The following is a 16,517-nucleotide window of genomic DNA, read 5'->3' as shown; positions in this document are numbered from 1 at the left end:
TTCTTCTTCTTTAAATGTTTTATTTTAAAAACTTTAATCAATGCTAAAATACAACCTCACGTCAAGAATGTTGCAAAAATATTTTCTGTATTTTAAAACAACTTTTGTGTTCTAAAGTATTTTCAGTATACATGTTCATGTAGTCACATAAAAAAATAAGCAGATAATCTGTTGGACACAGTCAAATAAATTTTTATTGATTTTTCTTCCTATTCTTTAATACAAAGGCCATAGAATGAGCGCTGCAAATGTTTCTCATAGTTTTCCATATTTAAATTGTATTTACAATGGATTACGCAACAACTGGAATAATGTATGACTATTCCATTTTGTTTTTTTATGAGTACTTTAACTTTAATATGTTTTGAACACAAGACTTTATTCTACTCTAACAATCTTTTATGATTTAATACAGCAGTGATTACAAGGTCTTGTTTTTGCTTTCATGCAATTGAGATAAGTTCTTTTGCAAAGCTTCTTGACTGCATTCATCACTTCTTCTGTCTTCAGAGCATATATAATAGGATCGAGCAAAGCTGGTATGGTGTGTGTCAATGTGGAATTTATCATTCTGGCATTAGGATGGATGTAGGAGGCCCTTGTTGCTATGTTAGTGATTCCAATTGGCAAGAAGAAAATGACCACAAGGATCAGGTGAGAAGTACAAGTTTTTAATGCTCTGATTCGTTCCTTTCTTGATGTAGTCCTGCTCAGTGCTATGAAAATACAGACATATGTGGCTATAATGAATATAAGAGGAATGATGATGAGTATAGTGATAAGTGCAGATGCCATGTTGTAATTTAAAGATGTATCATTACAAGCCAGACGATAAACTGGTCCATGATCACAGAAAAAGCTGTTAACCACCAAAGAGCTACAGAATGAGAGACGATTAACAAGCCCAACCATGGTTGCTATTACACTCACTAAAAAAATCCATACAAACAGCAGAATTGCAGCAACTGATGTTTCTGTCACAATATTATGATACCTTAAAGGGAAACAAATGGCTATAAGTCTGTCATATGCCATAGTGACAAGTGTCCATGACTGCACACTTGCAAAGAACATAACAAAGAACATATAACTTAAACAGGCGTCATAGAGGATGTATCTCTTGTCAAACAGAAAAGTATCTAAGAGTTTGGGGATGAGAGCTGTGCTCCCACACAAATCTGTCAAAGCCATGTTGAACACAATCATGTATTTAGGAGTATGAAGAGTCTTCACCAGTGAAATAAGTGAGAGAAGAAAACCATTACCCAAAACAGTCATGATGTAGACAAAACACAGGAAGGCATAGTAATATCTAATATGAGGGATGTTGGAAAACCCACTGAGATAAAATTTTTCAGGCCGAACAAATGTGTTATTGAACATGGTAGTGGCTTTATCTTCTGTTCCCATTGCAAATATTTCTTTCCCTAAACATAAAAAGAGCAGAATATAACAAACCATAATGAGTTACTTCACTGTTGCTGTGGAAAAAACTAAACTCACCCGAGACTCTGTCAAGTGTGCAGTGCAATAAAGTGGATTGTACTGTGAGAGATGTGTTATTTATATTTCACCTCTATCACAGCGTGGAAGTAGAAATTCAGGTGGGTGTGTCACATTCTCATGAAGTAATTTGGAATATTTTTCAGTGTGAACCTGTTAGAATTTATGTCATTTAATTGTTTATTATTGTAAATAGAGCAGTGAATCATTAATGAAAAATGATTCAAATTTTTAAAAATAACACAACTAAACACTGTAAATAGTAGATACATTTAAGTCACTTAAAACTGCGATGTCGTTTTTCTAAAAAAGCTAACTTTGAGTTGAAGCTACTAGAGCTGTTAATATTTATTATTATTATAGAATAATATACAGATTTAAATTCCAAGGCAGACTAAGATTTACATGTTTACTTCACATGTTTTTTGTATATTTGTATACTCCAACTGAATACTTGAGTAGGGAGGCAAAGAAAACATTTTTCAAAAGAAAGGAACTGAGAAACTACATATTCATACACACATATGTACTCATATTTAGTGTATCAAATCAAATCAAAACAATTTTCTATAGCACATTTTAAAAACAACGGTGTTGACCAAAATGGTTCACAATCAGCCAAAAAGAGAATGAAAAGTTAAAAAACAAAGCATTTACAAACTAAACAGACCAACAAACAACAGAAGTGACAAACATAAAAAGCGAAAGGATGCTTAGAACTCAAGTTACACTGCTGGAAATACTTTATTTTGATGCAAATGCTGGGTTTTTTTTTTTCTTTTTTTTCTTTTTGTTTGTTTTTTTGCAAATTTGCATTATAACATGTATCTTCATTTTTCCTGCAGTACATAAAAATAGGTGTATCTTAAAAATAAAACTATGAAGACACTCAAAATAAGTTTCCTGTAGTTGGAAACTATTTTGTTCAACTTTTTTGTATATTTACAGTTTTGAGGGATAGCCCTTTAAATTTTCTTTTACTAGAAATATATGTAAAAGACAAAACAAAAATGATTTTCAATTTTTTGTAGTTTATTGCACTTTTTTGCAATTTATGTAGTTACTATGGACTAATTGCATACATATTATTAAAATTTGGGCTATAACGTTGTATTGATATGTAGCAACTTGAAATGCTACCAAAAAAAGCACTACAGCATGTAAAAATATATAGATAAGCTCTGGCGGACTTGGTTCTATGGTAGGTCTTAAAGGGTTAATCAACCAAAGACCAAGAAAGACTTTTAATTTATTTGAAACCCTGATGCTTAGCCTTGTCTGATTTTGTGAGTTTTTTATATTTAAGTCATTTTTTGCATTTTTTGCACATATGGTGTGCTACCTCCCCAATAAATCTGCAGCAGTGGTTTGGAAAGGACTCATCCTGCCCCCTGTGTACAGTCCCAGCCACACTCAAGCACATCTTGGTTTCTTTTGTCTGGTTGGGAGCTGACACAGTCTGTAAGGTGATGGGGTTTTGGGGAGGTAATGTGAGAAGAGAAGCTGCAGAGAGGCGTGTAAGACTGCGACTCTGCTTCCTTGTCCCAACTCTGGATAGTCATGTTTTGGGGGGTTTAATAAATTTAGCCAGATTTCTAGAAATGAGAGCTGCTCCATCCAAAGTGGGATGGATGCCATCTCTCCAGGTTTTCCAGTTATCTATAAAGCCCACATTGTTTTTTGGATACCACTCCAACAACCAGCAACTTAAGGAGAACATGTGGCCATGTCACTCCTGGTCCGATTTAGTGCTCAGCTCAGATAAAATAATTATCGTGGGTGATTTTAACATCCACGTATATATGCTAAAAATGACAGCCTTAACATGGCATTTAATCTGTTTTTAGACTCAATTGGCTTCTCTCAAAATATAAAAGAACCCACCCACCACTTTATTCACATTCCAGATCTTGTTTTAGCATATGGCATAGAAACTAAACATTTAAGTGCTTCCTGAAAACCCTCTCTTATCTGATCATTTCCTGATAACATTTAAATATACAATAATTGATTACACAGCAGTGGGGAGTAGATTTCATCATGGTAGATGTCTTTCTGAAAGTGCTGTAACTGAGTTTAAGAATATAATCTGATGTTATCATCTTCAATGCCCTGAACCAACACAGAGCAGAGCAGCTACCTGAACACTAGTCCAACAGAGGTTGATTATCTTGTTTATAATTTTACCTCCTCACTACCTATGACGATACTGTAGCTCCTGTGAAAAATAGAGCATCAAATCAGAAGTACTTGCTGTCATGCTATGATTTTCAAACACAAAGCTTAAAGCAGATACCTTGTAAGCTGGAGAGGAAATGGTGTGTCACAAGTTTAGAAGATCATCATTTAGCCTGGAGAAATAAACTACTGATTTATGAAAAAAGCCTTCCATGAAGCTAGAACATCTTACTACTCATCACTAATTGAAGAAAATCAGAACCCTAGTTTTCTCTTCAGCACTGTAGCCAGGCTGACAAAAGGTCAGAGCTCTGTTGAGCAAACCATTCTTTTAACATTAACTAGTAATGACTTCATGAACTTCTTCACAAATAAAATTTTAACCATTACAGAAAAAAATTACTGATAATCATCTCATAGATATAACATTATCTGTAGCTTCTTTCAGTACGATTGATAGTTATTTTCTCCAAACCATCAACGTGTCTTTTAGACCCCATTCCTACAAAACTGCTTAAAGAAGTCCTGGCATTAATTAATGCTTCAATCTTAAATATGATCAACCTATCGCTAATAATCGGCTATGTACCACATGCCTTCAAGCTGGCAGTAATTTAAATGTTGCTTAAAAAGCCATGTCTTTACCCAGCAGTCTTAGCTAATTATAGGCCAAACTCTAACCTTCCTTTCATATCAAAAATCCTTGAAAGAGTAGTTGTCAATCAGCTAACAGAGTTAGCTGTTTCAGTCAAGAGTTTCAGTCAGGTTTCAGAGCTCATTACAGCACAGAAACAGCTTTAGTGAAGGTTTCAAATAATCAGGCCCCATCTTAATGACCTTGTAGTACCATATCACCCCATTAGACCACTTCGCTATTGCACTGCAGGCTTACTTGTTGAATGGGAGGCAGAGCCTTCAGTTTTCAAGTCCCTTTTCTATAGAACCAGTTTGGATTCGGGAGACAGACACTATCTCTACTTTTAAGATTAGATATAAAAACTGTTAAGAAATATATTCTAAAACACTTCTTCAGTAAAGACTCAGAGAAGAGAAACACACAGAACTTCTTGCTAGCAAGGGCAGCCTCCAGACTGAGAGACTCGCGCTGAGAAACTGCCCCGGTCTTTATTTATACTTCAGTGTGTGTGTGTGTGTGTGTGTGTGGGGGGGGGGGGGTCCTGCTGATCAAAGGGTCATATAACATGAAAGCACAAAAGGTACATCCTTGGTCATAAAGAGGGTAGCCTCCCCCTCACCCTAGATGGTTCACCCTAGATAACACAGTGAAGAAGTCCAGCAGTTCATCTAAACAAAAGGCACTTAGACTAAAACAGACATAGCTACGTTAAAACAATAAAACAAGGTACGAGCTCTTCCCATGCTCCCAGGATGTGGGGGTGCATTCCTGGAGTGCACACCAAGCCTTTTGCAGCCTGCTAGAGATCACACATCCTGTCACTACACAATTGATTATACGCCTCTAAGCATACATGGTTAAATATTTCCTAATACAAATAACTACATGCAGTATTCTACCATATGCGAACTTATATCACTAAAAGATTATACTGACTAATAAGTACAATTTTCCATTGACAAAAACGTTCCTTTTTGCTAAAGTACATAGTTAGAGCTTGATCAGGTAACCCTGAATCCTCCCTTAGTTATGCTGCAATAGGTGTATATTCCTGGGGGATTCCCATGATGAGTATTTCTTCTTCAGTCACCTTTCTCACCCATAGAACTCTCATAGAAATCTCTGGCTCTCTTCCACAGCATGTCTTTTATCATGTCTTCCTTCTCTCACCCCAACCGGTCTTGGCAGATGGCCGCCCCTCACTGGGCCTGGTTCTGCCGCAGGCTTTTTCCTGTTAAAACTGAGTTTTTTCTTCACATTGTCGCCAAAGTGCTTGCTCATAGGGGGGGTCACATGACTGTTGAATTCTTCTCTGCATGTATTATTGTAGAATCTACTGTACAATGTAAAGCACCTTGAGGCGGCTGTTGTTGTGATTTGGCACTGTATAGATAAAATTTAATTGAAATCTTAAAACAGAAGTATGTATTTACATTTGTGTATATTGAACTGAACAATGCAAAGAGAAGTGGTAAATGTAGTAAATATAAAAAGAAAACAAACACACAAGCAGTGTTAAGAAAATTGGAAAGACACAATTAGTTGCTGAAATTGTCTATTACCATAACACCAGTTAATAAGTCTTACAAATAAGGTAATAAATATAAAAGAGATTAACAAGTAAATAAACATATTAGTACTCACAGTTGCTTCATAAATATTCAGATTAAAACATGTGATGCACGTTAAACATCCTTAATTGCTTGTTGAAATCTTGTTAAGCTTTCTGTTGTGCTGGTACAATAGAATAAGGCAGCCTGTCAGGATTGTAAGTAATTTCTTTTCCACAAGGAGTCACTGCTAAGCTTCACAATGACAATCATGTATTTAGGCGTATGAAGGGTCTTCACCAGACAAATAATTGAGAGAAGAAAGCCATTACCAAAAACAGTTATGATATAGGCAAAACAGAGGCAGACAAAATAATGCCTAAATCTCAAATCATTTTGATTTTAACCCTGATATTATTATCAGAGGTGGGTAGTAACGAGTTAAATTTACTCCGTTACATTTACTTGTGTAAGTTTTTGAAAAAAAATGTACTTTTAAAGTACCTTTTTTGCACGATACTTTTTACTTTTACTTGAGTACATTTATGAAGAAGAGACGGTACTTTTGCAAAATTCGACTCGTTACTTAAAAAAAGAAATTAGTTTAACACATTAGCTAACATGCCGCCAGTGGAGTTTCCGGTACTTTTTTACCAATGAGATGCGGCCATGCAGTCACATGACCAGTTTGAAACTGTGGCGGGCAGAGCAGCCCAAGCATTTCAAAGTAGCGGACACACGGAAACGGTGTTGCCAACTTAGCGACTTTGTCGCTATATTTAGCAAGTTTTCAGACCCCTTAGCGACTTTTTTTTTTTTCTAAAAAGTGACTAGCGACAAATCTGGCGACTTTTTCTGGTGTTATTGGAGACTTATTTATGACGACTTTTTGACGTGAAAGGGCGTGTTGCTCTTACTCTCAACAAGCAGCGGTGCTGCCGTGGGCACCTCACCCGTGCTAAAGCGCTCACGGGCGGAGGATAGTCCTCCCTCAGCTGCAGGCAGTGTTGCCAACTCCTCAGTAAGGAAAATCGCTATTGGTTGTCCTAAAAGTCGCTAGAAGTCGCTAAATGACGTCATCACCTAATTTGCATAATTGATCATGCTAATGTAATTTTAACCTACGCTGTTGGAGAGAGAAGAGACATAAAGTGAGCAAAAAACGTCCTAAATGCATTTAGAATTTATTTAGAACTACAAATTAAATTTCTTTTTGCAATTATTGTTTTTAATGTCACAATTCCAACTCTGCTCCTTTATCCGGGCTTCGACCGGCAAAAGTGACAAATAGGCACTCTGGTGGAGTTACTTTATGTGTGTGTGTGTGTGTGTGTGTGTGTGTGTGTGTGTGTATTTACAAGTAGTTTTAAACCTTGTGATCCACAAAACAGCATAACAGTAAAAGAAGAACTGACTGCGTTACAGTCAGTGTAGGAGCAGCGGCTTCGCTCATGCGTGGTTCATTTGCAGTTTGGACGCACAGGTGTGAACATCTCCTGCAGCCAGTGTTGCCAACTTAGCAGTCTGCATTAAGCTGGGCAAACACTGTGCAATTTTTTTTCAGTCACGTTATTCAGCTCCTCAAACTGTACAATTAAATCGCAAAGGTTAGAAGTTCATAGGTCACGATGCAGGGTCTCACACTATATGGCCTGATGCTCTGATGGGACCTGAGTGCTCAAACTGTGCGTCCATAACATGAAGCTTATCATACAAAATCTGTCCCTCGCTCTCCCTCTCTGTCTTTTACTCACACAGACACACACACACCATCAACTTTGCTAAATTATTAATGAAAAACATTGACCAGGCAGCTGTGATTGAGCAGCAATGTCCATCCAACTCTTTTCTTGGTTGTTGTAGTCGTGATAATTTTGTGAGGCCTAGTGATGGGATTTCCGGCTCTTTTTAGAGATCCGGCTCTTTCGGTTCGGATCACTAAAAAGAGCCGGCTCTTTCGGCTCCGAACCGGCTCTTCAGGTTGTTTTGTTGCTTTAATTAATTTATTATTAACAATAATATAAAATTATGCACAAAAGGAATTACTAACGTAAAAAAAAGTGGTTCTACTTATATATGTTTATATATAAATATATGCGGTGGCCCCTAGAGACAAAACACGTACAAACTCCAAAACACATTTCTAGCATGAACTGAACTTCCAAAGCAGAGCTACTAGATCACTTAAATTACACAATTGAAAGCATGTGTGTATTGTTTGTGTATTTATACACAGGCACTCATATATATTCAAATAATTTTAAAAAAAGTTCATTTACCTGTTACTACCACACACCAAATCCGGTCGTTGGTACTTGCTGGCTTGTGTAGCCACAAGATAACAAAGGCTCAACACTGCGCCCAGCATCCTGGAGCACTTCTGTTGTCTTTTGTACTTGTTTTGAGTTTTTATGTGCTTCGGAGTTTTTATATGCTTCGGAGTTTTTACGTGCTTTGGAGTTTGTACGTGTTTTTACGTGTTTTGGAGTTTTTACGTGTTTTGGAGTTTGTACATGCTTCAGAGTTCATACGTGATTTGAAGTTTGTATGTGCTTTGTCTCTAGGGGCCACCGTAAAAATATACTTTTATTTATTCACTCCACATAAAATGTAATAAATAAATCATATAATACAAAAATCAACTATTCACATTTCAACTTTTAACTATTTAAATTTTCAGCTTTTTCCTTTTACAAATTTAAAGTGAAAAGAACACAAAACACTGCAAACCACAACACAATTAAATATAAATTATAATATGAAAACAAACAGAAGATGCATATTCTCTGTCATATGGACCTGCATGAATAAACTTTCTGAATCCTTTATCATCTGCAACCGAAAATAGTTGTGGATGATTACTATACCTTTCTAATGTTGTTGTCCCTGCCTCTCTTTCTCTCTCTCTGGCTCTGTTCCTGTGCTACTGAGTGTAATTACCGCCCCTCCCCCCTCTGCCCAGCGTAAAGCACAAGGCTCGCGTGCTGAGTGAAGCGGAAAAAAAGTGGGAGAGAGAGGCTGAGAGAAAGAAAAAAAAAAAAAAAACCCACGTGACGGCTCGCGATAAGGAGCCGGCTCGCGTCGTTCACGTCAAAGAGCCGGCTCTAAGAGCCATTTCGTTCGCGAACGACCCATCACTAGTGAGGCCACATTGAAAAGCCTCGGATACGGAAGCGTAGAGCTGCCACCCAGGCAAAAGAAAAACAGAACTATATCACGTTATAACGTGAAAAGTATATTGTTCTAACAATATACCTTTCACATTTGAACAATATAATATCACGTTATTACAATATAAATAATATATTGTACGAACGTGATATTATATTGTTCAAATGTGAAAGGTATATTGCACGAATATGAAAAGTATATTGTTAGAACAATAAACTTTTGATGTTATAACATGATATAGCTCTATTTTTCTTTTGCCTGGGTGGCAGCTCTACGCTTACGTACTCGGATGAGCTTGCCTCATCCTACAAGTTGTGCCTCTCTTGTGTCCAGATCACACGCTGCGCTGCCGTGCTGCTCCACCTTTTCACTTTCATTTCTGTGTTTGTGCGTGCGCAGTTTGAGAGGCTGCGTTGAGGGGCGACAGGATTTCAAACAGGTTTGATTATCATGCGACCATACGATTGATGATTGGGAGCTGGTCGTGAGGTGTTAACTGCTTTTCGTTACCCCATGTACACGATGCACACACGATTAAGGCAAAACACGGGCCGATCCCCAAAACGGTTGCGCGACTGAAAAATCGGCTCAAAATGGGCCAAAAATCGCACAGTGTATGGCCAGCTTTTGGAGGCTAGCTCCAAACAAACATCCACAGCTTGGCAGTGTATACAGCACTATAATGACCAGACCTAATTCTTTTGAAAACCATACATCTTTCCACAGGTCTCAACTTCATCAGACATCACCTAGACTCAGAGCTGGATGAGGCCAGCACAAAATTTTACTTTACTGATAAAATCCTATCTCTCAAATCCTCACTCCCCCTAGTGGTGAGCCCTGCTCTCACTGGAGAATGTGCTTCAACTTTTCATCAGTTTGAGCCAGTGTCACTCTGTATACTTAAGCAAATTGTCAAGCAACTGAAAATTACTAGTTCTGCATATGAACCTCTTCCGTCTCGCATTGTGAAGGACGGCTTTGATGTAATTGGGCCCAGTATTCTATTTTTAATGAACTCATCATTGTCTTCTGGCTATGTTCCCTCTGTTTTTAAACATGCTATAGTGCAACCTGTTCTTAAAAAAAGATGTCTTGATCATTGTGATTTCGTTAATTATAGGCCGATATCCAAACTTCCATTCCTCTCTAAAATCCTAGAGAAGATAGTTCTCTCACAACTCCAGGCTTACCTGGTGTCACGGCGAGTGAGGTGAGCCGTGTGGAGGAAATGAAGGAGGATCCAAGTGCAGGCAGTCGTGAAGGTGTAAAGGTGGTTTATTGAACATGAAAGTAAATACAAACGGCAAATGGAGCTGGAACTAAACTATACTGGGATCAACTAAACTACAGAGCACAAACCTTAACGAGAACGACCAGAAGAGACTAACGGCGGACAGCAGGGAGAACACGCAGATGAGGCAGGGTGGAATACACAGACGGACCAGCAACTACAATGACGGAGGACATGACTTAAATACACCCAGAGAAACACAGGGGAATTACACACAGGTGGTGGACACAGCTGGGAATGATCAACAAGACGAGACAGAGGTAAAACTGAACACACTCACATGAGACCCAGACCTTCACAATAAAACAGGAATTGAGAACACCACACCAAGACGCAGACCTGACACTGAGAGACAGACAGAATGACACATGGAACCTGAACTAAACTAAACGTGAGATACAACCGAGAACAATTCCTTAAACATGAAACTCAAATAATAAACATCATAATCATCATCATCATAAACACAACAAGAGAACAAGAAAACAATCCCTGATGCAAACTAAAACCAAAACATAATAACCTCAAACATGGAATAACAAAAACATGAAACTCCACATACTGGGTCCAACGGACCCAGACCCGTGACAGTACCCCCCCTCAAAGGGCTGGCTCCCGACAGCCCCAAACAAAAAGCACAAGCACCAAGCCAGGGCGGGCGGAGGGGGCCCAGGAAGGAGGGCCCGAAACACAAAAAACCAGGAGCACGAGAGTCCAGAACCAAAACACGACTGTTCACTAGTCCGTAACACAGTCAGGGGGCCGACCACGCACACAGCTACGGCAGCGATGGGCAAACAGTTCAGGAGGCCGACCGTGCACACAGCAACGGCGGCGACGGGCAAACAGTTCAGGAGGCCAACCTCTTGGAAGGTAGTGGCGGCCACTGAGCAGGTCCGGAGGACGGCCGCGATGCCAGCGGCGGCGACGAACTCCTTCCGGAGGCCGTCCCCGAAGGCCATGATGCCATCTTAGAGGCCCGGAAAACGGCTGGCAGAGGCGAGGCGGAACAGGTCAAGCTGGCACTGACGGCGGCGTGGCAACCACAGGACCAGACGAGGGCGGAGCTGAAGCTGGACCAGGCGTGGATGAAGACACGGAGGCTGAGGCTGGACGAGGCGTGGATGAAGACACGGAGGCTGAGGCTGGACCAGGCGTGGATGAAGACACGGAGGCTGGACCAGGCGTGGATGAAATTCAAATTCAAAATTCAAATTTTATTTGTCACGTACACAGTCATACACAGTACGATATGTAGTGAAATGCTTGGACAACTGCTCGTGACCTAAAGAAAACAAAAAAGGAAAAGGCTATGAATAAGATAGGAAATAAATATGAAAAATTAAAAAGGGTAAATTTAACTAGGAAGGAATAAAATATAAATTAAGGTTAAAAATGAAATAACTGTACAACACAAATTAGAATGAAGGGTAAATTTAACTGGGAGAATAAGATAAAATATATAAATTAAAGTTGAAAATGAAGACACGGAGGCTGGACCAGGCGTGGAGGAAGACACGGAGGCTGGACCAGGTGTGGATGAAGACACGGAGGCTGGACCAGGCGTGGATGACGGCAGCGGGACGGTTGCGGAACCTGACGGCAGCGGGACGGCTGCGGACGTGGATGACGGCAGCGGGACGGCTGCAGAACCTGACGGCAGCGGGACGGCTGCGGACGTGGATGACGGCAGCGGGACGGCTGCGGAACCTGACGGCAGTGGGACGGCTGCGGAACCTGACGGCAGCGGGACGGCTGCGGACGTGGATGACGGCAGCGGGACGGCTGCGGAACCTGACGGCAGTGGGACGGCTGCGGAACCTGACGGCAGCGGGACGGCTGCGGAACCTGACGGCAGCGACGCTGCAGGCGGTGGCGTGAATGCTGCAGGCGGCGGCGTGAATGCTGCAGGCGGCGGCGTGGAAGTCGCGGGGGATGAGCCAGCAGGTGACGGCTGAACGGACTCCCACGGACTGTCAGCGGATGTGCGGATGTGCTGGGTGGGCTCCTCGGGCCCTCCAGCAGACGTGGCGTGGGGCTGGACGGGCTCCTCGGGCCCTCCAGCAGACGTGGCTTGAGGCTGGACGGGCTCCTCGGGCCCTCCAGCTGACGAAACATGAGGCAGGCTGGGTTCTCCAGAACCCCCAGCAGACGAGGCTTGAGGCTGGCTGGGTTCTCCAGAACCCCCAGCAGACGAGACTTGAGGCTGGCTGGGTTCTCCAGAACCCCCAGCAGACGAAACTTGAGGCTGGCTGGGCTCCTCAGGCCCTCCAGCTGGCGACACTTGAGGCTGGACGGGCTCCTCGGGCCCTCCAGCTGAGATTGATGGCTGAATGGGTCCCTCTGGTCCTCCACCAGAGGACAGGGGCAGAGGGGCGGACTCACTGGAGCTCTCAGCAGGGGATGACGGCCGAGACTGCTCAGTAAAGCCCTCTAATGAAGCTGCTGGTGCTGGCATCTCGACCTCTAGGGGTCCAGAGTCGGCTGGTGACTGGCACCCAGCCTCTGGGGAGGCCCTAGAGGGAGCAACTGTCTCTGAGATGGCCAGCTTAAATGAACCAGCTACAGTTTGTGTGGAGTGTGTTCCCTGCTTGTAATGAGGCTGTGAGGATAAAGGCTGGGTAAATGAGTGGACAGGCTGCTGAACTGGTGGCCACTGAGCTACAGGTAGCGAAGTAGTAACAGGTGGTGGAGTGGCTGGCTGAACTGATAATAAGGCTGATGAATCTCTTGCCAACTGAGCTATTGACTGGGCTATGGACTGTAACATGGTGTCTACTGGGTCTGACTGTGACTGTAATGGAGGTGATGATTGAGCGGCTGACTGAGTTAGCGACTGCTGGGCAGCTAACCGAGCTACCGGCTGAGCAGCTGACTCAACGAACACAGCCCCGGTATAAACAGTCATATGAACTGGTGAAACAGACGGAGCGTCTCTTCCACTCACCACAGCCGGCAGTTCCGAAGTCCTAATCTCCGGCTGTGGGGCGACGCGCCGACGGTGCGATCGTCGCTTCCTCCCGGGCAAAACCTCCGGCGGGCCGGGCAAAACCTCCGGCGGACCGGGCAAAACCTCCGGCGTCCGGCTGGGTTGGGAAGCGGTAGCGGCTGGTGGGTGTAGGTGAAGTTCGTGAAGGATGAAGTCTTGCACGAGTGGGTGTAGCGAGTCCAATAGCCAGGGATAATCCGTGAGCAGCTGTTGCAGTCTGGCTTCCAGAACGTGGAGGAATGCCTCCCCCTCATGCTCTAGCCACAGGTTGATTATGTTTGAGGCGGAGTTCGTGATGAGGTCCCGAAGCTCCGTGGGTGGGGTGAATGCCACTGGATCCATATCTGGCTGGTCCGTACTGTCACAGCGAGTGAGGTGAGCCGTGTGGAGGAAATGAAGGAGGATCCAAGTGCAGGCAGTCGTGAAGGTGTAAAGGTGGTTTATTGAACATGAAAGTAAATACAAACGGCAAATGGAGCTGGAACTAAACTATACTGGGATCAACTAAACTACAGAGCACAAACCTTAACGAGAACGACCAGAAGAGACTAACGGCGGACAGCAGGGAGAACACGCAGATGAGGCAGGGTGGAATACACAGACGGACCAGCAACTACAATGACGGAGGACATGACTTAAATACACCCAGAGAAACACAGGGGAATTACACACAGGTGGTGGACACAGCTGGGAATGATCAACAAGACGAGACAGAGGTAAAACTGAACACACTCACATGAGACCCAGACCTTCACAATAAAACAGGAATTGAGAACACCACACCAAGACGCAGACCTGACACTGAGAGACAGACAGAATGACACATGGAACCTGAACTAAACTAAACGTGAGATACAACCGAGAACAATTCCTTAAACATGAAACTCAAATAATAAACATCATAATCATCATCATCATAAACACAACAAGAGAACAAGAAAACAATCCCTGATGCAAACTAAAACCAAAACATAATAACCTCAAACATGGAATAACAAAAACATGAAACTCCACATACTGGGTCCAACGGACCCAGACCCGTGACACCTGGATGCACATGACATCTGTGATAAATTTCAATCTGGTTTTAAACCACGCCGCAGCACTGAAACAGCTTTGCTGAGAGTCCTTAATGATCTTCTCTTAATTACTGATTCAGGGCATTCTGCTGTATTAGTCTTATTGGATTTGTCCTCAGCCTTTGACATGGTTGACCATATTATTTTATTAACAAGGTTAGAATGCACTGTGGGCATTCGGGGCGAAGCCCTTAATTGGTTCAAATCATACCTTTTGAACAGGTCTTTCTCCATTACCTTGGGTACTTATTCTTCCTCAACTGCATCCTTATGCTGTGGTGTGCCCCAAGGCTCTGTGCTTGGCCCTATGTTATTCTCATTATATATGCTCCCCCTAGGCTTAATCTTTGAAAAATATAACATTTCTTATCACCTCTATGCCGATGATATACAGATTTATTTTCAATTAGATGATGACGACATTGCTTCTTCGTTGCACTGCTTCCTCGAGTGCATGAGAGAAGTCAGAGAATGGCTTTCAGACAATTCCCTTATCCTGAACAAAAAGAAAACGGAGATTGTGGTGTTTGGCAGCTGATACCTTTGGTTCCTTTGCCACTTCTTTCTCTGACTCAGTTAGTGACCTAGGGGTTCTGCTGGACAGCTCTTTCAAATTTAACAAACAAGTGTCTTCAGTAATCAAATCTAGCTTCTACCAACTGCGCCTTATTGCTAAGGCTAAGCACTATGTCCCTCATAAAGATCTTGAAAAGCTCATTCATGCTTTTGTGACTTCTAGATTGGATTACTGTAATTACCTCTACTTTGGTCTTCACTCCGCTCTCCTTCACAGACTTCAGCTTGTCCACAATGCTGCGGCTCGCCTTCTGACTGGCACTAGAAAGCATGCCTCTATCACCCCAGTTCTTATTGAGTTGCATTGGCTACCCATAAAATATCGCATTGAATTTAAAATATTGTTGCTCACTTTTAGAATTATAAATAATTTAGCCCCTCGTTATCTTGTCGATCTTCTTAGTTTATATGTCTCGGGGCGAGCCCTCAGGTCTTCAGCCCAATTACTCCTGGCTCAGCCTAGATCTAGACTTAAATCGAGGGGTGACCGTGCTTTTGCCCTGGTTGCACCGAATCTGTGGAACAACCTTCCTATCGCTATCCGTGCGTCAGACTCCGTTTTATCCTTTAAATCCCGTTTAAAAACTCATTTATTCAACATAGCTTTTCATCTAGTTAGCGTCCCTGTTTTATACTTGGTTCAATTTCTTATTTATGTACTTTATCTTTTAGCTATATCTGTTCTTAGTAACTTTGTTCTTATATTCCCTTTTATTGTTGTATAATTAGTACCCTTAACCTGATGACATGTGGTACTTTGTTAATAGTCTTTTATTTATTGTCTTAATTTTCCTGTTTTTATTGTAAACCACTTTGGTGTACCACTGGTCTTTTAAATGTGCTATACAAATAAAGTTGTATTGTATTGTTTATATATTTATATTATTTACTGTAGGTATTGGTGAAAAAAGCTTTATGTTGTGAAAAACTGAAATCTGGAAGTTAGAATTGTTGTGCCTTATTTTGTTGATGTTTTTACATATATTCCTTTTAAAAATGGTAAAATTTGTATATTTATTTATTTTTGTTTGTCTGATAACATTTATTTAAAAAATAAATCAGACCCTTGCCCCTCCCTTCCTTCCCTCCCCATCTCCAGCTGCCTCCCTCTTCCCACTCCACCACAACCACCCACACATGCAGGGCCTTGGAGTAGGGGTATGTCACCAGGGTGCAGAGGAGGCTACCCCCCCCCTCTGTCCCCTTCTGGCTGCCTCTGCCTCAATTTTATCCCACAACTTAGACATTCACATTACTCACACTCTCATTACACATACATATAGGATCTTGGGGGTGGGCACGATACACGGAATCCAAGTTACCATCAGGGTGTACACCTCACCCCTGGCGTCGTTGCCCACCTCTCAATTTTAAATACACGTAGACATTGAGGGCTAGCAGGAGGGACTATGCGCTTACCTGCTGCTCTCTGGCAGGTAGCTCCATGCCCTCCTTGGTTTTAAATGCACCTTAGAACACATATGCATCAACACTACAATGAGCAGGTGGAGGGAGGTTTGGAGTCTTCTATCACCGCCGT

At 42.0% G+C, this 16,517-nt stretch overlaps 1 protein-coding gene and 1 long non-coding RNA gene across 2 annotated transcripts; both read right to left on the bottom strand.

The window, feature by feature from the left end:
* Nucleotides 1-399: 399 nt before the first annotated feature.
* LOC120734086 (olfactory receptor 146-like) lies at nucleotides 400-1,640 on the bottom strand. Its single transcript, XM_040032659.1, has one exon. The coding sequence runs from the start codon at nucleotides 1,459-1,461 to the stop codon at nucleotides 400-402; it is 1,062 nt and encodes a 353-aa protein (XP_039888593.1). The 5' UTR covers nucleotides 1,462-1,640.
* An 8,412-nt stretch (nucleotides 1,641-10,052) lies between these two features.
* LOC120733622 lies at nucleotides 10,053-15,705 on the bottom strand. The gene is made up of 2 exons (XR_005695885.1): nucleotides 14,370-15,705; nucleotides 10,053-10,232 (listed from the first exon to the last, which is right to left on the bottom strand). It is a non-coding gene; the product is annotated as an uncharacterized LOC120733622 (long non-coding RNA).
* Nucleotides 15,706-16,517: the final 812 nt, after the last annotated feature.

Source organism: Simochromis diagramma, unplaced genomic scaffold, assembly GCF_900408965.1.
Source record: "Simochromis diagramma unplaced genomic scaffold, fSimDia1.1 OVJJ01000216.1, whole genome shotgun sequence".
NCBI classification, from domain to species: Eukaryota; Metazoa; Chordata; class Actinopteri; order Cichliformes; family Cichlidae; genus Simochromis; species Simochromis diagramma.
The sequence above is the reverse complement of the archived record's forward strand: the minus strand, read 5'-3'. Positions and strand labels throughout refer to the sequence as shown.